The 23,568-nt window shown below is 43.2% G+C and overlaps 2 protein-coding genes across 9 annotated transcripts in view; one reads left to right on the top strand and one right to left on the bottom strand.

The window, feature by feature from the left end:
• Positions 1–944: 944 nt before the first annotated feature.
• On the bottom strand, positions 945–14,011 carry CSTF1 (cleavage stimulation factor subunit 1). Of its 5 annotated transcripts, XM_063659239.1 has the most exons (7): positions 12,277–12,417; positions 9,831–9,901; positions 9,320–9,520; positions 7,565–7,842; positions 7,208–7,405; positions 5,691–6,081; positions 945–1,733 (listed from the first exon to the last, which is right to left on the bottom strand). In XM_063659239.1, exons 3-7 carry the CDS (start codon positions 9,486–9,488, stop codon positions 1,474–1,476), a joined length of 1,296 nt encoding a protein of 431 aa, XP_063515309.1. In that variant the 5' UTR covers positions 9,489–9,520; positions 9,831–9,901; positions 12,277–12,417; the 3' UTR covers positions 945–1,473. The 5 variants fall into 5 exon arrangements, with proteins under 5 accessions (XP_063515309.1, XP_054323251.1, XP_054323252.1 ...); XM_054467276.2 differs by lacking the exons at positions 9,831–9,901; positions 12,277–12,417 and adding an exon at positions 12,554–14,011; XM_054467277.2 differs by lacking the exon at positions 9,831–9,901 and having other exon boundaries at positions 12,379–12,721.
• AURKA (aurora kinase A) overlaps positions 12,798–23,568 on the top strand; it is a 23,278-nt gene continuing 12,507 nt past the window's right edge. Inside the window, exons 1-5 of one of the 4 annotated variants that reach the window (XM_054467281.2) lie at positions 12,798–12,924; positions 16,897–16,943; positions 18,561–18,840; positions 20,778–20,832; positions 21,930–22,121. In XM_054467281.2, coding sequence (XP_054323256.1) covers positions 16,902–16,943; positions 18,561–18,840; positions 20,778–20,832; positions 21,930–22,121 — 569 coding nt within the window. In that variant the 5' untranslated portion in view covers positions 12,798–12,924; positions 16,897–16,901. Of the gene's footprint in view, positions 13,150–16,316; positions 16,415–16,896; positions 16,944–18,560; positions 18,841–20,777; positions 20,833–21,929; positions 22,122–23,568 lie in introns of those variants that run through there. The other 3 variants (XM_054467279.2, XM_054467280.1, XM_063659240.1) reach the window with 3 other exon arrangements.

Here is a 23,568-nt window from a genome sequence, read left to right as displayed (position 1 = left end):
AAAACAAAACAAAACAAAACTTCCTATAATATAAAGCAATGACTTTTACTTCAATCTATTTACTATTTTTATCAAATGATCCCAGATTATATTTCTAGGTACTCCTACACAGATCATAAGGTATTTGTTTTTTGGGATAAATATAAAGCAAAGTTTATGTTTGTACAAGGGGAGTTCAGAGTTCTCTGACTCTGCTAGTGCTGAATCCAGAGTACTGTCATGTTCTAAAAAGTTTCAAGAAGGCTGGGCGCGGTGGCTCACGCCTGTAATCCCAACACTTTGGGAGGCTGAGGCGGGCGGATCACGAGGTCAGGAAATCGAGACCATCCTGGCTAACATGGTGAAACCCCGGCTCTACTAAAAATACAAAAAAAAAAAAAAAAAAAAAAATTAGCTGGGCGTGGTGGCGGGCGCCTATAGTCCCAGCTACTCGGGAGGCTGAGGCAGGAAAATGGTTTGAAACCAGTAGGCGGAGCTTGCAGTGAGCTGAGATCACACCACTGCACTCCAACCTGGGCGACAGAGCAAGACTCTGTCTCAATTAAAAATAAAAAAATTCAAGAAAAAGAAAACTTGTATCAATTGGTTAACTGCATAAATCTTCTGAGAATGCAGTTACTATGTGCCTCCATGAGAAGTTAGTTCACGCTGAAGAGAACTGAAGATTTAAAACCACCTAAGAAAGAGGTCAATCGATACTAATCATTCGTGAAGACAGGCAACACCTGAGAGCCACAGCAGGCTGACCTAATTTAATTAGATCGGATATACTTTCAATTGTTTCTCATCAAATCATAATCTTACCAGAAATACAGTTACTAAAGACAAGTATTGCAGATATTGAAGGATAATGTAGGGAGTATGTTGAAAGATACTGTTCCTATAAATTGTCAGGAAAAACTGGCCATTAATTTTATAGAAGTGAAAAATATGTAACAATAAAGTTGCAGATCTGAGCTTTATTATCAGAATAACATCATTTCAGGATAGAATTGAGGGATTCTCGAAAATGTTTTTGATATGGCATAAAACTCTGGAGTCTCAGAGCTGCATGCCTACTTATCTGTTCAAATATATCTGGAAAGGAAATACACAGAGGGTTTAGCAGAATAAGCAAGAAAGTTGACAAAAGAACCAAATGAAAATTCCTCATGTCAAAAGCACTTTAATACCCTATCCTCCTTCAATCAAGAGATCAAAAGAAACGGCAAGTCCCGTATTTACAAAACCGATGAAAATCACACTGTAATAATCAGTGAATGTAAGAACTGCACAGATCTGTGTTTCCAACTTTTTCCACCATGATTCTACATCAAGGTAAAAAAAGATTCTTTTATACAAATCCAAGAAGGATGTGGACAGAGGTGGCAGCAAAACTGCCAAGGATGGTGCACGGACTTACGACTGCAGCTGAGATGGGACGTGGGGGAGGAGGGCAGAGTCCTCGAGAAAGAACCCTATGGAGAGGGTGGCTCAGTCGGTGGTTGATCTCCGGTACCAAAACCGAGCTCTGAAGTCATCACTGCATGTCATGAACCCGGGGTTGGTGGGGGAGTGCACTATGCAGCGTACAATGTTGTTGTGCCCCAATGACAGCAGGTTTCTCCGCTCGGCTGTCCTCGAGTCCCAGCAGCAAAGACTGATCGTCCTCTCGTCGGGCAGCAACACATAGTCCTCGGTGTGGTTAAACACAGCCTGTGTCCGGTGCACCTGGCGTCCACTTAAACCCGCACCTGCCACAGAGACCAAGAGGTACAGCTTTCTAAGTCCACATCTTAGACCCTCAGAACGTTCTAGCATTCAATGTAAAAGCATTTTAAATCTGTTGCAGTGATACACCTTGTACACTTTCAGACACTCTAAAAAAGTACAAAAAAGAAAATCAAACCAGGCACAGTGGCTCACGTCTGTAATCCCAGTACTTTGGGAGGCTGAGGAAGGAGGGCTGCTTGAGCCCAGGAGTTCAAGACCAGTCTGGGCAACAGATAACAGAGCAAGAGCAAGACTGCATCAGGAAAAAAAAAAAAAAGGAGATCACTGATCACCTGAAGCAATACTGTTACTGTCCTAATGTACTTAGAGGAATTAAAAAAACACATTTTAAAAATACATATAAAATTGGTGCCATTATATTTTTGTTATAGTTTTAACCAACTTTTATGTTGAGTACATTTTTCCATGTTTTTTACTAGATGCAAAGTGCCTCATGTTTAGAAGCCCCATTACTTACTTAACAATTCTTTTCTGTGTGATCTTTTTTTTTTTCCAGACAGAGTCTCACTCTGTCGCCAAGCTGGAGTGCAGTTGCGTGATCTCGGCTCACTGCAACCTCTGCCTCCTGGGTTCAAGTGATTCTCCCGCCTCAGCCTCCCAAGTAGCTGGGACTACAGGTGCGCGCCACCACACCCAGCCAATTTTCGTATTTTTAGTAGAGACAGGGTTTCACCAGGTTGGCCAGGATGGTCTTTATCTCCTGACCTTGTGATCCACCTGCCTCGGCCTCCCAAAGTGCTGGGATTACAGGTGTGAGCCACCGCACCCGGCCTATTTAACAATTCTTTTACTTCCTGACATTTAGTTTATATCAATTATAAGTAATGTTGTAATGAACATCCTTTGTACAGAAAGCTTTATTTCCTTAGGAGTAAATTCCTAGAAACAATTACTGAGACAAAGTATATGAATATCTACTTTCCAAAAGGAAGCCTTTTTATGACTATAAATTACATATTTTAATGTTTAAAAGTACCAAATAAAGTATAAAAAGGAAAATAAAAACTGCCTGATAATTGCACCCATCAGAGGTAACAGTCAATACTTTGGTGAATACTCTTTGGAAATATCTAAGTGTTATGTGCTCACTTGTAAATTCTTTTTTTTTTTTTTTTTTTTTTGAGATAGTCTTACTCTGTTGCCCAAGCTGGAGTGCAATGGTGTGATCTCGGCTCACTGCAACCTCCGCCTCCCGGGTTCAAGAGATTCTCCTGCCTCAGCCTCCTGAGTAGCTGGGATTACAGGCATGCGCCACCACACTCAACTAATTTTTGTATTTTTAGTAGAGACAGGGTTTCACCATGTTGGCCAGGCTGGTCTCAAACTCCCGACCTCAGATGATCTGCCCACCTTGGCCTCCCAAAGTGCTGAGATTACAGGTATGAGCCACAGCCCCCGGCTTCATTTGTAACTTCTTTAAGTCAGAGCATTTGTCATATACTATTAATATTCAAGCATATGTAGTGCAGATCTGTAAAGACAGAATACAGCTTAGTGGATAAAAACACAAACTCTGTGTGGTCAGATGTGGGTTCAACACTAATGTGACCCTGGGCAAATTACTTAACATCCCTCAGCCTTAATTTTCTCATCTGTTCCATGGGGTAGTTACAGAACCTACCCCATAAGGCTGTGAGGATTAAGAATAAGAGAATGCACAGGAGGCTTTGGAGTGCGAGTGCTCAGCCCATGTTAGCATGCATACTTATTTTTAAAGGTGTATGTTGTCCATGGATGCGTAACAGATTTCCTCTGTGCTTCTTATTGGACATCCATGCTGTTTCTAACTTTCAGCCACTCCAAATGATGTTGGGACACACATCCTTTTATGGGCATGTGCATGTCTGTCCAATTACCTCTTTAGGTTGATTTTCTAAGAGTAGATATAGTGGGTCAAAAAGCGTGTATTTAAAATTTTGATATGACACCAAACTGTGCTGAAATGTTTTACCAGCTGACTCTGACCAACAAAATATGATTTCCTCAAATCTCTATCAATAGTAGATAATATAAATCTTTAAGACTCCTGAAATCTGACGAACAAAACCAGGTCCCCATATTCATTTCTTGGGTCTGCAGCAAGGCTGGCCACCTTTCGTTACATTTCCTGACCATTTTTCTCTTCTGCAGCCCCCTGTCCTTTGGCTCCTTTTTTCTCGAGTTTGGACTCATCTTTTCCCGATTTGAGTTCTCTTTATAGATTAAGGACATTAACTCAATGTCTATTTTCCCCCAGTCCTGTATGTTATTTATATTGTTTTTAATTTTTTGCATCCCAATTTCTAAAGTTTTCTTGATAGTTTTTCCCTTTTCATCATTTCAAAAACCCTCTGAATTCTAACTAATTATTATTATTTTTTTGAGACGGAGTCTTACTCTGTCGCCCAGGCTGGAGTGCAGCAGCACAATCTCGGCTCACTGCAACCTCTGCCTCCCAGGTTCAAGCTATTCTCCTGCCTCAGCCTCCCGAGTAGCTGGGACTACAGGCGCCCGCCACCAAGCCCAGCTAATTTTTGTATTTTTCGTAGAGACGGGGTTTCACCATATTGGCCAGGCTGGTCTCGAACGCCTGACCTTGTGATCTGCCCACCTCGGCCTCCCAAAGTGCTGGGATTACAGGTGTGAGCCACTGCGCCCAGCCCAAATTCTAACTAATTATTAAAACTGGGAACAGAAGTCTTAACATGCTGACATGACTGGGGCTTGACCTGTGAAATGAGAAAAAAGGAAAAGGGGAATTTGCGCATAAATTCAATATAATCACATTTTTGAAAAACCACACTGCTATTCCCCACTAAAATAAGCCAATCAACCTCATACTACTATAAAACATTCAAAACATTCCTAGAGCAAATATATAAGCTCTTGTCAGTAGGCTGGTGTGTATCTGTCCAGATACAGCACACTCCTTAAAATAGTTATAACTTTTATAGGGGGAGTACTTTCACATTTACTCTGATCACTTTTGTATCTTTTTTTTGCAACAAACACAACTATTATAAAGTAGTTCTTTATAATAAATACTTTTCAGAACAACTTTATACAAGTGTTTCAATGAAGTCACCAAGAATTATGATAAAAATGGCTCTTCCTAAGATTTGCTTAGTGGTACCAGAAGCCAGAAAGATGGCTGGGGAAGGGAACTTTGGTTACAATGAGACAAATTTAAGGCAGGTTATGCTGCCCCCTAGTGGGTCAGATGTCACTGACTCTCCGATGCAAACTTAAACACAGTCCAGTCCAACAGTTTTCTTGTGATTTTTTTTGAGTTATGCTCATGCCAGTTTTAGTGTATGATACAAACATATCTCACAATGGAAGAAACAATCAGAAATTTTCTGGAGGCTTTCTACCAAACAACAGTCTTTGCTGCTACAAGGAACAGAAGACACAGTGTTTTAACATTCAGTATCAAATAACCAGACTTGGGCCCTACTAGTGATAGGATAAATTTAAATAGATTTCATTACAAAAAGACTCCACAGGCACTACTGTTACCAATGAGACCAACATACATAAATTCTTTCGTGAATGCATATATTAATAATACTGAGATCTACTATTGGAAACTTTTCTCTGGATTGCTTTCACATTTCTGTGGGAAGACGGCAGGCCAGTCTACAAATGGATCACCAGGTTCTCAAATGTTACTTGCATGGAATCTAGCCCTAGTCCACAGTGTGAGGTGCTCAGAAGAGCAAAGAAAGCACAGTTCTATTTCCAGCTCTATTTCCAAGTCGTGTAGCCTTGGCTAAACGACTTAACCTGTAAGTCTTGGTTTCCTGTTATCTAAGAAAGGGTAACATTTGCCTTGCTCAATGCATAGATATTGTGTTCTCTATTGTGAGGTCCTAAAAGAGAGTTCTGGAAAGTGTAAACACTACAGAAATGTTAAGTAACATCAACTTCTCACATACCCGTGTATCTGACCAGTGTTCGTCCTGTTGATATTTCCCAAAGTTTAGCTACAGAGTCTTTTCCACTTGAGAGAATGTATTTAGAATTTTTGGAAAAAATGGCAGAACAAACTTCAGCACCGTCATGTGCTTTCTCAAAAGTCGTGATGCATCGATTTGAAACACCATCCCATAATTTGATGCAGCCGTCCTTGCTTCCAGTTACGTACATATTGGCACTAGAATTGTAATTAACGGAACATATAGCATCGGTGTGTTGATCTTGAGGATTGCAAGAGACAAAACATTGAAAGGTGTTGATATCATAAAGGCGAAGAGTAGGATGCTGAGTTCCGACAAGTATAAAGTCTCCAGAAGGATGAAAAGAGATGGAACGTAACATTTCAGCTTCCTGTTGGGACAGAGACATTAACACAAGTGACCAACTGGTGAACAATTAAATCCAGAGGAAATGTGGAAAATATCTGGCTGATGAAAAGAATCCATAAAACAATTATTAGATATTACACAAGTATCATAAGGAAAAAAAGTGCTTTGTGGAACATATGAAAGTATTTTTTGGATAGATTTCCAAAACTAAATATTTACTGGTTATATTATTCCAAAAACTACAGAAGTGAGCTTCATTATTTACAAATGAACACTGAGTAAACTAAGGATGGAGTATTATCAGACAATGACACATTCATGCATGGTTACTGAAGTACAACTTGTATCTAACAGCTTCTTTAATTTGCTCTAGGGCTGCAAATATTGAGTGAAAAATTAAGTTTATTATTATTTTTTTCAGACAGGGTCTTGCTCTGTCGCCCAGGCTGGAGTGCAGTGGCATGGTCACAGCTCACTGCAGCCTCAACCACCTGGGCTCAAATGATCATCCTTGCCTCCGCCTCCTGAGTAGCTGGGACTATAGGTGTGTGCCACCATGCCCAGCTGATTAAAAGAATGTTTTGTAGAGATGAGGTCTCACTACCTTGCTCAGGCTGATCTTACACTTCTGGGCTCAACTGATCCTCCCACTTTGGCTTCTCAAAGTGCTGGGATTACAGACATGAGCCACTGCAACCAGCCTAGTTTTATTATCAAACAGACAGAAGCCACAACTAAAACATTAGTATTTCTGCAATGCATATTCAAAATAGGGTACCGAATGTCACCTTGCCAGGAAATACTTAACACTTTCAAATGAAATTTTTTTTTTATTCCTCTAAGTTATACATTAGTGAAGCTGGTCATGTTTTGTTTATAACAGGGATCTACAACCTTTAGAGAGTGATATGGATTCCAAACCCTCCAAAGGGTCAGATTATAAACTCTGACCAGCCAGAGGGAGCAGGTACATGATAGCATGTGACCTGTGTGCCAACAAAATCTGATCCATGTGCCATCCGGCATGCATCCTGGTCTGTACTCGCCTTACAGGATGAGCACTGAGACTACTTTTAAAAAGAGAATAGTTGTACAATAGCTCATTGTATTTAAGAAAAAATGTAAAGCTCCTTTCCAAAGATTCCTACCTGAATGTATTTGAAGGCTCTTTTTGCTGATGGTTTGGAATAATCAAATAATTTAAGAGTATAATCCCTGGAACCAGAAGCCAGGATCTGTTCTGTTGGGTGGAAAGCGAGGCACGTGACTTCATCCACATGGTCGTAAAGAGTTCGAATCACTGGGTGGTTTTCCATATTTTGTTGTGCGGTCTCATTCATCATGACCTAGACCAACAAGAAGAGATGCTCAAGGCACAGAATGTGTCTGAATCCAAGTGCACAATCCACAACTGCAGCAAACTAAAGCTGGTTTCAACCATAATCTCATTTTTCCAAAAATGAAAAACAGAAGGCAATCAGTAAGTATGTGACTGGAATTTTTACCTCTATTGGCATGGCACTTTTGGCCAACATCCTCTCTGTGTCAAGTATCTTTATCGAAGCATCAGCAGACCCAGTAGCTATTAACTGTCCATCTCTACTATAGGTAGCTACACGGCATGGTCCTTTATGTGATGTGACATAGCATGTTTCGTACTCAGAAGCCTCTGGGGACATAGTCTGAACATCTGCATCAAATTCCAGGTCAATCCCTGTGCCAGGGGCAACAGTATCTGAACGACCAATTGCATACTGAACTGCGGTGTCATCATTTTCCATTCCTGAAAGAAATCAAAATTAAGGGCATAACAAAACAAGTGTTTTTTTAAAAAGGCCAAGATAAAATTCTAGATCCAAACTGGAAAGACGCTCACTAGTGTCAACTTCCTATTTCTTGGAGTCGCGTGACACCTAATGCTTTACAAAACTGTGTATTTTGCCCATGCTATTCAAAGTTCACCACGCTGTGAGGCCACATGGGTTGCTGGAAGGTTAGGCTCCAATAGACAAAGTCATTTCCCCAGGTTCTTGCCTCCAGAGTTTACCACTTTATCTATAACTACAGAAACTCAAAAAATAGCAGTTCTGTAGTTAAATTATCCATTTTTTTCCATTCCAAATTTTAATATTTTTAGGGTTGAGATATATTAGCAGCTCTGATGCTCGTTAAGTTAGTTACACTGTTAACATGAATGCTAGCGCAATGTTTTTGAAATAAAGTTATTTAAAAAAACTGGTTTATCAAGAATATGCATTTAAAATTTATAAATAACTTGACAAATCAAATAATATGTTGATTAATAGAGGAAAAATTAACACTATGGATGAACAAGAAAATAAAAATGACCTTGAATTTTACCACCCAGAGATAATAACTGTTAACGTATTGGTATAAATTCTTAGGGATCCTTCCCCATGCACGGCTGTTTTAATTTTCAAAACAGTAATACAGCAATGCTGTGTAACATGTTGTGACTCACTTGTTCATTTAATCAAGCAGAACAAAAGTGTATCTTGGCTAATAAATATTCATCTACATAATTATGTTGTAGTATTCACTTTTATGGATATTTAAAAATTTATAGCTAATTCCATGTTGTTGGCATTGCAGTTTGTCCATTTTATTTCCCCAGGAGAAATGCTCACAATTGGCACTGCCAAGTCAAAGGGTATTAACATGTTTGGTAATTCAATATTTTATTGAGTGCTTTCTATTATTAGCCAGGTAGGCTCCAGGATATACTGCTGAATAATACAAGGTCCTGATCCTTACTGAACTTGTAGTCTTTTTCGACAAGGGGGCAGCAGTAGGTGGGAAGCGTGGAGGTAAGGATCCTATGGGAAACAGCCCAAATGATAAAGGAAATTTCAAAACCACTGTTATAAAACAAATGGGATCACTACGGCAGGGTAACCGGGAAAACGCACGGAAGGGTCGGATTATTTTAGGAGGGGTTAAGAGAATTCAGATGACATTTGATGTAAAATCTGAAGGAAGTCAGTAATATGACAGAGTGTTCCAGACAATGTGTACAAAGACCCTCAGGCCAGAACCAGCTTAAGGTCTCCATAATCTGAACTTTGCTTACCCCGTACTTACTGAGCTACCTCCTGAACTCACACTGAACTACTTCCTTACTGAAGTACCCGGCTCATACTAGGCACTAAAACAAAACAAGAATAATCTTGAAAAATTCTGCCATATGAAAACATCTAAAACCTTGCCATGGGACGTATGGATTTGTGTTCACAATCTACCTAGTTTGATGAGATGCAGGAGCTGCTCCGAGGGTGCACAGACAGACTGAGGCTTGATTTCATTGATGAGGCCATTGGCGATGCTGATGTAGCCGTCATACAGCAGCTGGCTAATGATCAGCTTGTAGAGCTGCTGGCGGTCCTTCAAGCCCACTTTGGTTCTGTACATCTTGGAGAAAAGGAAGACAGTTTCCCTGCCAGCTGCAAAAATGGAAAATGCACGGTGAAGGGTAGAGGCTCTAGTAAATCACAGAAGCAACATAGGACTCTTTGATCAGACTTAATCTTGCAGGAGTCAAATCCCATCTCTACTAGCTGCATTATCTTTGGTCAGTGACCTCATTTCTCTAAGCCTGAGGTTCTTCAGCTGTTAAGTTACTGGAAGTTAAACATGGTGGTGCATATAAAGCCCCGAGCACAGTGCCTGGCAAACAGAAATTATGCAAGTCATGTTAGCCAATGTTTACGGTACAATCCCTCATCAACTTTTCTTCTCCACCAAACTACCTACCTATGATTTTTGTTCTTTATTGCTATCCCAGAATCTTCCATTTCTTCTGTTAATTAAACATTGACTGGTACCTGCAATATGCAAGATAGCTGCTATTTTGTCAAGACCTAGACTGCTGGTTCCACTAGCTGAGCTGTATGTTTACTAATACCTTTTATGTTCATTCTCAAAACCTGTTTTAAGGCAACTGAACTTGTTACTGTAATTATATGATCTAATTAGACAGTAAATCAAAATATGAAGCAAAAAAAGCAACTGTACTACAAAAACTCAACTAAGTGCGTTAGTAAGGCTCAAAGGTGAGGTGCCCAATAAAATACTGCCAATCAAGGTCAAAACAATAAAAATGAAAAAAAAAAAAACAGTAAAAATCTGGAAGGATTGTGCATGCACTGACTTAAAGTGTCTAAGTTTTCCTTCAGTCTTAAGAGACAAAAAACTGTAAATGGTTTCTGGCTTATTCAGAAAAGAACTCCAACTGTTGAACATGATAATTTGCTTACCAAAAATCAGTGCCTTTATGTATCTGTACGTTTGGACCAATATTAAAAGGCTACAGGTGTCTGGGGACAGCAATAAAGAATAAAAGTGACCTCAGAGCCTGATTTCTTTTTTCTTTTTGAGACGGAGTCTCGCTCTGTCGCCCAGGCTGGAGGGCAGTGGCGTGATCTCGGCTCACTGCAACCTCCGCCTCCTGGGTTCAAGCTATTCTCCTGCCTCAGCCTCCCGAGTAGCTGAGACTACAGGCGCCCGCCACCACATCCAGCTAATTTTTGTATTTTTAGCAGAGACGGGGTTTCATCATATTGGCCAGACTGGTCTCGAACTCCTGACCTTGTGATCTGCCTGCCTTGGCCTCCCAAAGTGCTGGGATTACCGGCGCGAGCCACTGCGCCTGGCCCAGAGCCTGATTTCTTACACGCTGTATGACACTGATGCTGTTAATAATAACCAATAACATTAAGCACTTCCTGCATGCCAGATACCGTCATGCTAAGTACTTTGTAAGCATCAGTTCACTGAATAAAATCATTCAATGTATTCAAGTATATGAAGTAGTACATGAACACAGTAAGTCTATGCTTGAGTAGAAAATCCTGGGACACAAATAAAGATGATGAAATGGGTTCAAGGAGGTCAGGACACCTACTCAAGGTAAAAAGTGGCTGAGTTACTTGTCCAAGGTTAAAGCACACCAGAACTGCCAACTCCAGATCCCTGAGCTTAACCACTGAGGGAGTTCAGGAAATGCCAGCCCAAAACAAGATGCTTTGGCGGGCTGATTACCTTGAACTGAGGGCACCTGGAGAACAGCAGGCGGGAAGAGGCTTTCCCTGTGCTTTCCTCACCTGCCTAAAGTCTGACCCTCCAAAAATACCTCAATTGTCACGAATCCTTATAAACCAGGGAAGATTAACTCGGATCACATGAGAGATTAGAGGTTCACACCACCCAGAAGATCGCCTATTCTGTCTGCATAACAAACTTGATTCACCATACATTTCCTCCGTTCACTGTTCCATAACTTGTGTTACTGCTGCTCCCCGCCCCCCCGCCCCCAATCCTTTATTCATTCCTTTCAGTAGCTCAGGATGCCATGTAGGCTTTAATCATCTGACTCCAACTTCTTAGTCTCATATTTTGTGGGACTCCTATACGTAATTAAATATCGTTTTTCTCCCATGGACAATGTTCAGTTACCCGAAAAAAATGGGAGATTCTTAAGTACCAATAAAGAATGAAAATCACAAGTGGGTAGCCTGGCAAAAAAAGCTGAAGACAGATTCTACTGTTAATGGTGGGTTAATATGACTCGAATAATTTCCGTATGCCAGCTCAATGCTTTACATGCACATCCTGTTTACCCTGCAGTAATCTGTCAATTTGTCTTATGTTAATTTAACTCTTAGTCCTAACAAGGTACCTGGAAGGATGGAGGGAAGCCATTTTTGGCTCCCCTACACCACTATTCTATCCAGTCTCTTCACTTCTGCTGAGCATATCCCGGGTGTACAAATATATACATACATATATATATATACACACACACACATATGTATATATGTGTATATATGTATGTATGTGTGTGTGTGTGTGTGTGTGTGTGTGTGTGTGTGTGTGTATATATATATATATATTTTTTTTTTAAGTGCCCCAGCCCTAACTTCTCAACTCCCACAGAACGTTCACTCGCCAGGTAAACAGAAGCCTAATTATCCCCAATTTGCAGGTGAGCACACGAGGACAAGAACCCGATCCAGGACCGATACATCGCAGTTGGAAAGGCTAGAACACAGACGCCCCCTCACTATATGCGCCGCGACCATCTGGATGCAGAGGCGAACTAAGGACTGGGTGGGAATGGAAGCGAGGCCCTTTGAGGAAGAGGAGGGGGTGCAGGCCAAGCCAGGCAACTTAGGAAGCACAAAGTAGAGGCGCATGCCACCTTGCTAACTCTCGACTCTTCCAGTCTCGCCCCAGTCGTTTCTGCGGTTTTCTCTAAACGCCCCAGCAGACCGCACCAGCTACTCTCCCCGTGCCCCAGTACCAGCTGGTCCGGCTCCCTCGGTATCCCGCTCTCTCCTGGAAAAATGGAGGCGCGAATCCTGCCCAATCGACCGCTCTGAGCGCACGTTCACTGCGCACGCTGAAAGGGCGCCAAGCCGACCGCTGCGCTATCGATCGGTCCCACTCTCTGTTGCTTTTCTCGCCATCTTACTTACTGGCACGTTGAAAGGTTAGTTCACCTCCTCGGACTTTATCTCCAATGCGACAACCCTGACGTCAAGGGGCTGTTGCCTCACCAATAAATGGCCGACCCCGGAGAGCACCCTGGGGCTGGGACTGCCACGGGTCTGGCTGGCCGTTGGCTCCACCACTTCCTGGGTCTTAGGGAGCAAGTGCGCCTGCGCGCGGTGTGCGCCCTTAAACACGACTCAAGGCGTCGGGTTTGTTGTCAACCAATCACAAGGCAGTCTCGCTCGAGCGCAGGCCAATCGGTTTTCTGGCTAGAGGGTTTAACTCCTATTTAAAAAGAAGAACCTTTGAATTCTAACGGCTGAGCTCTTAGAAGACTTGGGTCCTTGGGTCGCAGGTGGGAGCCGACGGGTGGGTAGACCGTGGGGGATATCTCAGTGGCTGACGAGGGCGGCGGGGACAAGGGGCGGCTGGTCGGAGTGGCGGAGCGTCAAGTCCCCTGTCCATACCTCCGTCCCTGAGTGTCCTTGGCGCTGTCCTGTGCCCGCTCAGCGCCTTTGCATCCGCTCCTGGGCACCGAGGCGCCCTGTAGGATACTGCTTGTTACTTATTACAGCTAGAGGTACAAGGGGTTTGTTGAGTGGTGTTGACACGCGCGGGAGGGGTGGGTGGGCTTCAGATTGGATTTTGTCCTCCGAGATCACCTGGGTAAGAAAAGCACAGAAGGTCTCTGCTGTGTTGGAGTTCACGTTCTGGTGGGTGGGGAGACAGACGGTAAGCGTACGGAGAACTTGCAGCTGGGGGGGGGTGTTATAAAGGAAAAGCAGGAGTGCGGTTTAACGGGGGCCGCTTTAGGTAGAATAGCCTAGGAAGGCCCTTGTCCTGGCTGGATGAATGGGTGAATTGATGAATGAGAACCTCCTTGCAGAGGCCTTCCGGGTCCGTACTTCTCAGACCGTAGACCTTGGAGCAGTTATTTCGGGACAACTTGAAGTGCTTGTTAAAAATATAGCTCCACCGAGAGCCCGGTAAATCAGAATCTCTGAGGGATAGGACCCAGGTGTCTAGTTATTAACAAACTCTCCAGATGATTCTTAGGTTTCACTGAGAACTAGGGATGCAGACCGGTGCATGCAAATCGTCTGGGGACGTTAAAATGCAGAATCTGTTTTCTTAGACCTGGGGTTAGGCCTCAGAGTCTCCATTTCTAAGAACCATCCGGCTGAGGTAGACGTAGCCACTGTCCTTAACTCTCGTAATGTCTCTTCCTCTTCCTTAAACTTCCTTGTCCCTTGAATTAAACGTTTTTCAGCAAGCTACTCAGTTCGTCCTTCCCTTCACCTCTGCAGACACGCACAGGTCTGAGGGAGGAAGGAATAAACCGTATAAACCTCCTGCGCTATTAGCCTAACAGCTTTTCTATTCAAAATAGTAGGATTTCTGGTTTGAACTGAATGGATCCTGTGAAAGTCATCTGGTTCTTCAATCTGGTTGCAGATTAGAGTCACCTGAAGGGCAGTCTCCTTGGCGTTGTCTCCAGAATTCTGGATTAGAATCTTATTCCATTCTGCTTGTTATTCAGTTTCCCTAGAAAGAAAGATAGAATAAATTGGAGCAAATGCTTGCAGCTTCTGTCAGAAGAATGTTAAATAAATGTTGTTAGGCCTATGTGATCTCATTAGACTGCTACTTGGAATCGTAAGGGAAGTAAAGCATTAGAGCATGTGTGAAATTAAATGTTTGATTAACACAAGTGTGCATTTCCTTGTTGTTGTTTATCAACTTTTACTTACCTACTGTTTTTTATAAGGGCTCTCGCCTGTCATCTGGGCCTGGCTTCTTCATGGAATTATTTGCTTAATTGTAAAATGGTAATCTTAATTTTTTTTTTTGAGACAGGGTCTCACTCCGTTGCCCAGGCTGGAGTGCGGGGACATTTGATAAGAAACTTCAGTGAAGGCTGGGCGCGGTGGCTCATGCCTGTAATCCTAGCATTTTGGGAGGCCAAGACGGGTGGATCACCTGAGGTCGGGAGTTCCAGACGAGCCCGACCAACATAGAGAAACCCTGTCTCTACTAAAAATACAAAATGAGCTGGGCGTGGTGGTGCATGCCTGTAATCCCAGCTACTCTGGAGGCTGAGGCAGGAGAATTGCTTGAACCCGGGAGGTGGAGGTTGTGGGTGAGCCGAGATTGTACCATTGCACTCCAGCCTGGGCAACAAGAGCAAAACTCTGTCTCAAAAAAAAAAAAAAAAAAAAAAAGAAACCTCAGTGAAATGAAAGACTGAACTACACACCTGGGGGAAGAACCTAATAAAGGGAGCAAGAAGTGCAAATGCCTATGGCAGGGGACTTATTTGCAGAAAGAAAGGAGCCTGTGTGGCTGGTGCACAGTCGACAAGAAGAGGAGATGAAGTCAGAGAGGCAGTTAGGGTCCATGTTCTGTGAGACTTCAATAGGCCTGTCTATGCAGGTTAGGAGTTTGCATTGTTTTGATTGAGTTGGCAGCCATGGGGGTCTTCTGAACCGAGGACCAACACATCTGACTTGTTAATGAGATTGCTGGCCTCAGTGTTGAGAATGGACCATGACAGGGTAAGGGTGGAAGTGGGGAGGCCATTGGGAGGCTGTTGGAAAAAACTCAAGGGAGAGAGAATAATGGTTTGACCAGGTTGTAGTAGTAGAGGTGGTGAGCAGTGATCTTGAAGGCAGAGCCTACAGAATATGCTGGCGGATTAGATGAAGGGTTTGAGAGAGAGAACCTCTTAAAGGGCTATTATGCCAAGGCTTTTGGCCTGAGCAACTGACAGGATGGATTTGCCATCCACTGAGATGAGGATGTCTAGAGACTAGACTTGGGGAGGTGAGAGTGGGGAGGGATTACGACTTCTGTTTGGGACATGTTAAAATGGAGATGCCTCTCAGATAATCAGGTGCAGATGTTGCATAGAAAGTAGAAAATGTAGATCAAGAGTTCAGGGGAGAGGTCTGGGCTGAAGAATGAATATTTGGGAGTCCTCAGCTGTAGATGGTATTGAAAGCAAAGAGACTGGATGTACTCAGCTAGGGAGTAATTGGAGATGGAGAAGTCGTTCTAGGCCTGAGCTCAGGGCACACCCGTGAACAGGGAGGTGAGAAGTGGAGAAGGGAAGAGGTTCAGTTTTGGATATGTTAGGATTGAGGTGCCTGGCAGACATTTCTGGGAGATCCTGGGCAAATCCTTGGATATCCAAGTCTGACAGTCCAAGGAGAGACTAGGGCGGAAGATGCACTTTGAGTGGTCCTCATGAAAGCATTTAGAGCTGAGGCACTGGGTGATATGGATCCCTGTGAAGGTGTAGATGGAGAGGTGGAGGGTCCAGGGACTCGTTCTTGAGTCACCCCAGACCCTTGATCTGGCAAAAATGAGACCGACCCAGCAAGGAGGGAAAGACAGGATGACTAGGTGGTAAATAAACGTGGAAGCGAAGTGAAGAAAAAAGTGTAAGATGTGATCAACCTTGTCAGATTCTGCTGAGGATGCAAGTACGGGGAAGGTGGAATTGACCCTTGGGTTTGGCAACAGTAGGTGTCAGCCATGCGCCTGACAATGTGGTAGAAACAAAAAAGCCAGGTGGGGATGGGCTCAGGGGAGGGGAGAGGAGCAGTAGAGGTGGCAAGTGTGGACGGTTCTTCTGGAGCTTTGCTGTTGGAGAGGAGGGGGTCATTGTTAGCAATGATAATAGAATAAAGAGGACTTTTATTTTATTTTATTTTTTTGAGACGAAGTCTCGCTCTTGTCCCCCAGGCTGGAGTGCAATGGTATGATCTCGGCTCACTGCAACCTCTGCCTCCTGGGTTCAAGCGATTCTCCTGCCTCAGCCTCCCAAGTAGCTTGGATTACAGGTGCCTGCCACCACGCTCGGCTAAGTTTTGTATTTTTAGTAGACGGGGTTTCACCAGGTTGGCCAGGCTGGTCTCGAACTCCTGACCTCAGGTGATCCGCCCGCCTCGGCCTCCCAAAGTGCTGGGATTACAGGTGTAAGCCACCATGCCCGGCCTAAAGAGAACTTTTTTAAGGTAGCAGGTATGCCAGTAGGCTGCACAGGGATGGAGGTGATCCATTAGAGGAGAGATGATGGAGCAGCAAGACCATCAGGAGTGAAGACTCCGTGACAGAGGATGGGACGCAGTGCCCAAGGGGAGGTTGGCCTTGCTGGGAAAGCACATGCCTGTCCCTCCCTCATTAGCTTCATTTGGACAAAACATGTAAAATCCTGTGTGTTGTGGAGGCCTTTTGATCAGGGAACTGTAACGCTGCCTATCAAGCAACAGCACTTTAAGCAGGTGGCTTTGTTCAAATTAAAGGTTCTTCTTTTTCTTTTCAGGCATCATGGACCGATCTAAAGAAAACTGCATTTCAGGGCCTGTTAAGGTAAATTGAATAATCTGTAATCTCATTCACATTTATAAACCCACATGGAGGTTGGTCTTGTCGGGAATTCTTTCCACCTTTACTTTGGATTATAAATTTAGATCCCTTACTGCGATCCTGGATATGAATTAGTCACTTTTCTCGTGTTCAGTAACATTTTGCTGATTCTTAGAGTAGCTTTTTTGTTCTGCTTTGTCTTATAATTGGCTGCTTAAGTTTCTATATCCCTCCACTGTATGCAGGATAATAGTAATAATGCATCTGGTGGGAGTTCAAAACTTTTAAAATTGGCCATAAATATAAAATAAGTAGAAAAAGGCTACCTTGAATTACTGTATTTGATTCTCAGTTCCTATGATAACGGCCATTTAAAAAATTGCTCTACATTTAAAATGTTTCTTTTTATTTGTCTTTGTCTGAATGCCTACTGTGTTGTGGACAGTGTGCTAATTTCAGGAGTAACTGACTTTGTATTTGGAAGTCTTAACACCCTCTCTTTGTAGAGCACTCATACCATTGAGCTGGGGATGGACTTTGAGGCTTTCATTTCTAGCACTTGCCCCTCACTTAAAATGAGCTGTTGAAGCTGAAGGAAATCTCATCCCTCCTACCCCTTTTAGTTTGATTAGTTGAGGGTGTTAGAGTTAACTTAACTATTTAAGCTTGTAATACAGTACTTACAGGCGAATAAATAATACATTTCAAGGCTGGGCGTGGTGGCTCACGCCTGTAATCCCAGCACTTTGGGAGACCAAGGAGAGTGGATCACAAGTTCAGGAGTTCAAGACTGGCCTGGCCAAGATGGTGAAACCCTGTTTCTACTAAAAATACAAAAAATTAGCCAGGCTTGGTGGCAGGCGCCTGTCGTCCGAGCTATTTGGGAGGCTGAGGCAGAGAATTGCTTGAACCTGGGAGGCAGAGGTTGCAGTGAGCCGAGATCATGCCACTGCTCTCCAGTCTGGGTGACAGAGCGAGACTACATCTCAAAAATAATAATACATTTTAGTAATAACTTTATGAAGTGCCTACATTTGTTTCCTCTTTGTCAGTTTTTTGCTCAAGTCCATTTTGTCAATACTTGGAAAATGAAACATTGGTTAATCAATAGACGATAATAAGCTTATTGTGGAAAATCTTGGATATATGAAAACTTAGACTCTTCTAAAACTTCATGAAGATAACCACTGTTGAATGTTTTGACAGATTTTTTTTTTTTGGTCTTTTTCTTAAACGTATATTATCAAAGAAATTTCAATGGAACTGAGATTTTGGCATAAAGTTTTTGTATCATAGCTTTTTTGCCAAATAGCAATTTAGTGTCTATTTCCAAATTATTGAGAAATTTTAGAAAGTGTCTCCTTCATTAATGGATATTTGTTAATAAAGCATGATTTTTAGGTGTGAGGAATTGGAGGGGGTAGAAGGTATCATTCAGGTATTCTTATCCACATACTAACTATCCTCTGGAGGTACTGATTAAAATACCTTTTCCCCTTCCATCTCTTATCGTGACATTCATTATTTTGCTATACTAGAGAACAAACTTTGTGAAGTTCTCAAAATATTCATCTTTTGCGTTCATGAATACCAGAAAGTTTATTTTCTCTTCCATTCTAGGTTACAGCTCCAGTTGGAGGTCCAAAACGTGTTCTCGTGACTCAGCAATTTCCTTGTCAGAATCCATTACCTGCAAATAGTGGCCAGGCTCAGCGGGTCCTGTGTCCTTCAAATTCTTCCCAGCGTGTTCCTTTGCAAGCACAAAAGCTTGTCTCCAGTCACAAGCCGGTTCAGAATCAGAAGCAGCAGAAGCAATTGCAGGCAACCAGTGTACCTCATCCTGTCTCCAGGCCACTGAATAACACCCAAAAGAGCAAGCAGCCCCTGCCGTCAGCACCTGGTAAACTAGCTTTTGAGACTCATTGGATAGTCCTTCTTTGTCGTTGTTGCTAAAAAAGCAAGTGTATATACTTGCACTTATTGTTTGGAGCCTTAGCTTTTATATCTGTTGAGGATGGCGAGAAAATATGGTGTCTGGGTTGAAGTAACAGTGGCTGCCCATGGGCCAGACCTATGCTAAAAATACGGACCTGATTCTCACCCTCTTGGAAGAGTTGGGTACTCAGGGAGGACACAGCACCAATCAGTGTCCTTTTGATTGCTTGTTAGTGAGTCTGGATGTAGGGTGCTTGTAGTAAGTGACTTGAGGGACTGAGATCTAAAGTTTAGGGGAAATCCAGAGAAGTGGATGAACTGAGGCAGGCTGCGGTGAGGTCACTAAGGGCATTGCTGGCCATGTTAAGGAATGGGGCCTCATCTCTACGGCATTTGGAAGCTACTGAAGGTTTTTTGAACTCAGAAGGGAACTTTGCCTTTTAGAAAGTTTACTGTGGAAGGCAGGGTGCAGCGGCTCACGCCTGTAATCCCAGCACTTTGGGAGTTCGAGGCAGGTGGATCACCTGAGGTCAGGAGTTGGAGACCAGTCTGACCAACATGGAGAAACTCTGTCTCTACTAAAAATACAAAATTAGCCAGGTGTGGTGGTGCACGCCTGTAATCCCAGCTACTCAGGAGGCTGAGGCAGGAGAATTGCTTGAACCCAGGAGGTGGAGGTTGTGGTGAGCCGAGATCACGCCATTGCATTCTAGCCCGGCCAACAAGAGCAAAACTCCATCTCAAAAAAAAAAAAAAAATTTTACTGTGGAAGTACTGAATAAATTGGAGTAGAACCCTGGATTTAGGAGTACCAGACAGGAAGGAGGTTGAGGTCAGAGATGGCAATAACCTGCTCTGTGTGGAGCAGAGTGGATGCTATTATTCACCAACTGTTGAGTGCTCGTTCCCTGCAGGCTCTGAGAGGAGTGCGTGCTTCATCCACGTCATCTCTTTCAATCTTTGTAACCACTTCATGAAGGTAGCCAGTTATTAACTCAGTTTCACAGAGGTGGGAGCTAAGACTCAGAAGCAGTTAACTTATCCAAAGACAAGCCAGGATGGAGAGGTGCACACAAATTTGAGAGCTCATTTACGATGCAGACTCATTAGAACTGGGCAATAAATTGTACCTGAAAGATGAGTAAAGAGGAGTTAGGGATGGTGAGTAGATTGATGTTAACTGAGTTAGTGTGCTGGGGGTTGGGGGTGCACATGTGACAGGGGCACCTGGAGGAAGAGTTTGGACCAGCGTCCAGATATCTGAGCAGAGCATCGTGTGCTGTTCGAGTTTGCTATGTTGGAGGCAGACCAGTGGAAATGTTTCATATGTCCTTGTGGCTAATGAAATAGTTACCCCAGTCCTCTGCTGCACAACTGTTCTTTGTGCATTTTGCTGAATTGGTGGCTTTTATTTTTATATTTCCCCTTGGCAACTAATATAAATGGAGGGTGGCTGGCTTATGTTTTGCTACATGTTGGTGATAATTTGTATGTAGGATATGGATTGTTGGCTGGCCCATCTAGTAAGGGGAAAAAGGTGACTAGTTGGCAGCTTGTCATGCATGGGAAGATTGGTACTTCTGCCACAAAAGCTCTTCATTTGGAAACTGAGGCTTCAGAAGAGCCTGCATAGTCTGCCTTTAATTTATCAGAGAAGGGCCTATATATACGCCTGCTCATCTTTAGAAATTCTATAAAGACTTCACGTGATGGAAGTCAGGGTGTAGTAGTCCTTTTTTTCTATAAGGAAAACTTTAAAAAAAAAAACAAACCAGGTTTATCATTCTTGACATACCATTAATATTTTGGTGACCAATTCTTTGATTCACCTCTACTCACAGCTTAGCTTATCTGATACTATATAGTTATTCTAAAAACAGGTTTTTAACTTATTCCATATAGAAAATAATCCTGAGGAGGAACTGGCATCAAAACAGAAAAATGAAGAATCAAAAAAGTAAGCTTTCTTATTTACAAAGTTCTGTAATATTCTACTAGAATATATTATTTAGTTGCAAATTTAGTTGTGGGAACTCTTGGGGAAAAAAATGAGGCCTTTATTTTCATTTAGAGGATATAAATGTTTCCAGATTTCCAATCTTAAAAAAAAAGTGGAATTTTGTGTAATGAGGTATTTTACTAAGAACTCAAGTGCGTTAAAAAATGGCTTACAAATTTAGAAAAAGCTTGTATGAATCTGTTATGGAAAAGTGTGGAAGTTCCTCTCTGTCCTTAGAAATAACCACTACGTCTGGTTTATGTGTCTGTATTTTTTTATTGTACAAAAGTGCAAGTTTTTAAAAAATAGAATATGTTGCAGAGCTATATACTCATATATGACTGAGGGTTTTGACAGTATTATAGTTTTAGTTCTTTATTATAAAGGTTGGCTGTAATGTCTTCCCCAGGGCTTTTCTAAAAGCCTCCTCTCAGTCTCTGAACTATCTGGACTCTAGAATGTACGGGGAGGAGCGAGGAATGAACCCACAGACTCTTTTGCTTTTAGCGGCCTAACAGAGGCTAAGAGTCTAAATCCACTGGTTCTCATGCCCCAGCTAGCCTGTGGGCTCCATCCCGCTTCCATTAGTAACAGTGGCTCTGTCTCCACCACCACAGTGGTTCTCCACCCAGAGAGAATTAGCACCTCTGGGACTGGAGGGAGCGGCTGTGGTTAGTTTGAAACACGCCCCCAGATGGTCTGGAAGCATTCCTCCCTCTCTGGTCACTTATCCTTTTTATGGTCTTCAGCGTTGTCATGGCCCTATTCCTCTGAGCATGGTACGGGCTTGGGATGTTTCCCATAGAGTGCTTCAGGTCTAAAACCCGAGACTGCTCCTTGTCACTGACTGTCACACCTGATGGCAGCTAGGGAAGTCAGGGTTTCATGTTGTAGCAGCTCTTTGATAGTGGTGATTGCCTTGGTTCTTGCTGAGGATACATATTGAGTAAAGTTGGAATATGAAATTATTTATAGAAAGTGTCCACTACTCATTGAAAATTTATTAGAAAAGCTTCGTTTTCTTCACATTCTAAAATGTTCCAATTCCTTCCTAGGAGGCAGTGGGCTTTGGAAGACTTTGAAATTGGTCGCCCTCTGGGTAAAGGAAAGTTTGGTAATGTTTATTTAGCAAGAGAAAAGCAAAGCAAGTTTATTCTGGCTCTTAAAGTGTTATTTAAAGCTCAGCTGGAGAAAGCTGGAGTGGAGCATCAGCTCAGAAGAGAAGTAGAAATACAGTCCCACCTTCGGTGAGTTTTCAGGTTCATGTTCAAAAGAATGTTCACCAATGCTGCACCCCTCCCCCTGCTGTAATGTCAGCCTCCCACTGCCCGGGTCCATTCACTCCCTCTTATGAGGCACTGCCCGGGTCCATTCACTCCCTCTTATGAGGCACTGCCCGGGTCCATTCACTCCCTCTTATGAGGCACTGCCCGGGTCCATTCACTCCCTCTTATGAGGCACTGCCCGGGTCCATTCACTCCCTCTTATGAGGCACTGCCCGGGTCCATTCACTCCCTCTTGTGAGGCACTGCCCGGGTCCATTCACTCCCTCTTGTGAGGCACTGCCCGGGTCCATTCACTCCCTCTTGTGAGGCACTGCCCGGGTCCATTCCCTCCCTCTTGTGAGGCACTGCCCGGGTCCATTCACTCCCACTTATGAGGCACTGCCCGGGTCCATTCCCTCCCTCTTATGAGGCACTGCCCGGGTCCATTCCCTCCCTCTTATGAGGCACTGCCTTCAAACACATGGCCCTGTTCCTCACCTCCCCCTCCCTTGTAAAAAAGATTGGATAAGCTTCTGTACCGCACTGGGTTGTAACCATTCACCTGTGATTCCCCATGCTCTGCATGTTAAAATAAAATTCTATTCCTTTTCTTTTTTTTTTTTTTTAAAAAAAAGGATAAATTTATTTTTTAGAGGGCCTGCTTTTCATAGTACCACAAAAAATGATTAAATTTGTTCATCTTTCAAAGAGCACTTAAGTGCTCTGATCCTGAAAAATCGCTTTGAGGATTGACTGTTTTGTTAATGGAAGAGTTTGTATGGGCAGGTCTTTCTGCTGGACCGTGAAGGGGAACGGCACCCCTGATTCTGAGGTATGCAGGAGTTGCCAGCAGCCACCTGCTGGTTGACTACGGCTGCTGGGTTTTGGTTTTTCCTTTTTTTCTTTCAGTGTTTTTTAAATTTGAATCAGATGCTAATACTTCAAGTCTGGCCACATCAGGCCTGGTGTGTCTCTGCCTGGCAACACCTGGCTGGGGCTGGGAGGGGCGGGCATCTCACATGGGCTGTGCTTCCCATTGCCTGCTTCCCGCTGGCCACATTCTGCACCTGCCCAGTCTGCTCAGCACCCATCTACTGCCATTACTGATCACTGCTTTTATCTGTCACAGTGTCTGGGTGTCAAACTACTGTGGCAATGCCATGTCCTTTTTTTTTCCTTTTCTTTTTTTGAGATGGAGTCTCGCTCTGTTGCCCAGGCTGGAGTGCAGTGGCACAATCTCAGCTCACTGCAACCTCTGCCTCCCAGGTTAAAGCGATTCTCCTGCCTCAGCCTCCTGAGTAGCTGGGATTACAGGCGTGCACCAACAAGCCTAGCTAATTTTTGTATTTTTAGTAGAGACGAGGTTTCACCATGTTGGCCAGGCTGGTCTGGAACTCCTGACCTCGTGATCCTCCTGCCTCGGCCTCCC

Source organism: Pongo pygmaeus, chromosome 21, assembly GCF_028885625.2.
Source record: "Pongo pygmaeus isolate AG05252 chromosome 21, NHGRI_mPonPyg2-v2.0_pri, whole genome shotgun sequence".
In the NCBI taxonomy this organism is placed as follows: Eukaryota; Metazoa; Chordata; class Mammalia; order Primates; family Hominidae; genus Pongo; species Pongo pygmaeus.
Note: the sequence above shows the minus strand (reverse complement) of the source record. Positions and strands in the feature narration are given on the sequence as shown.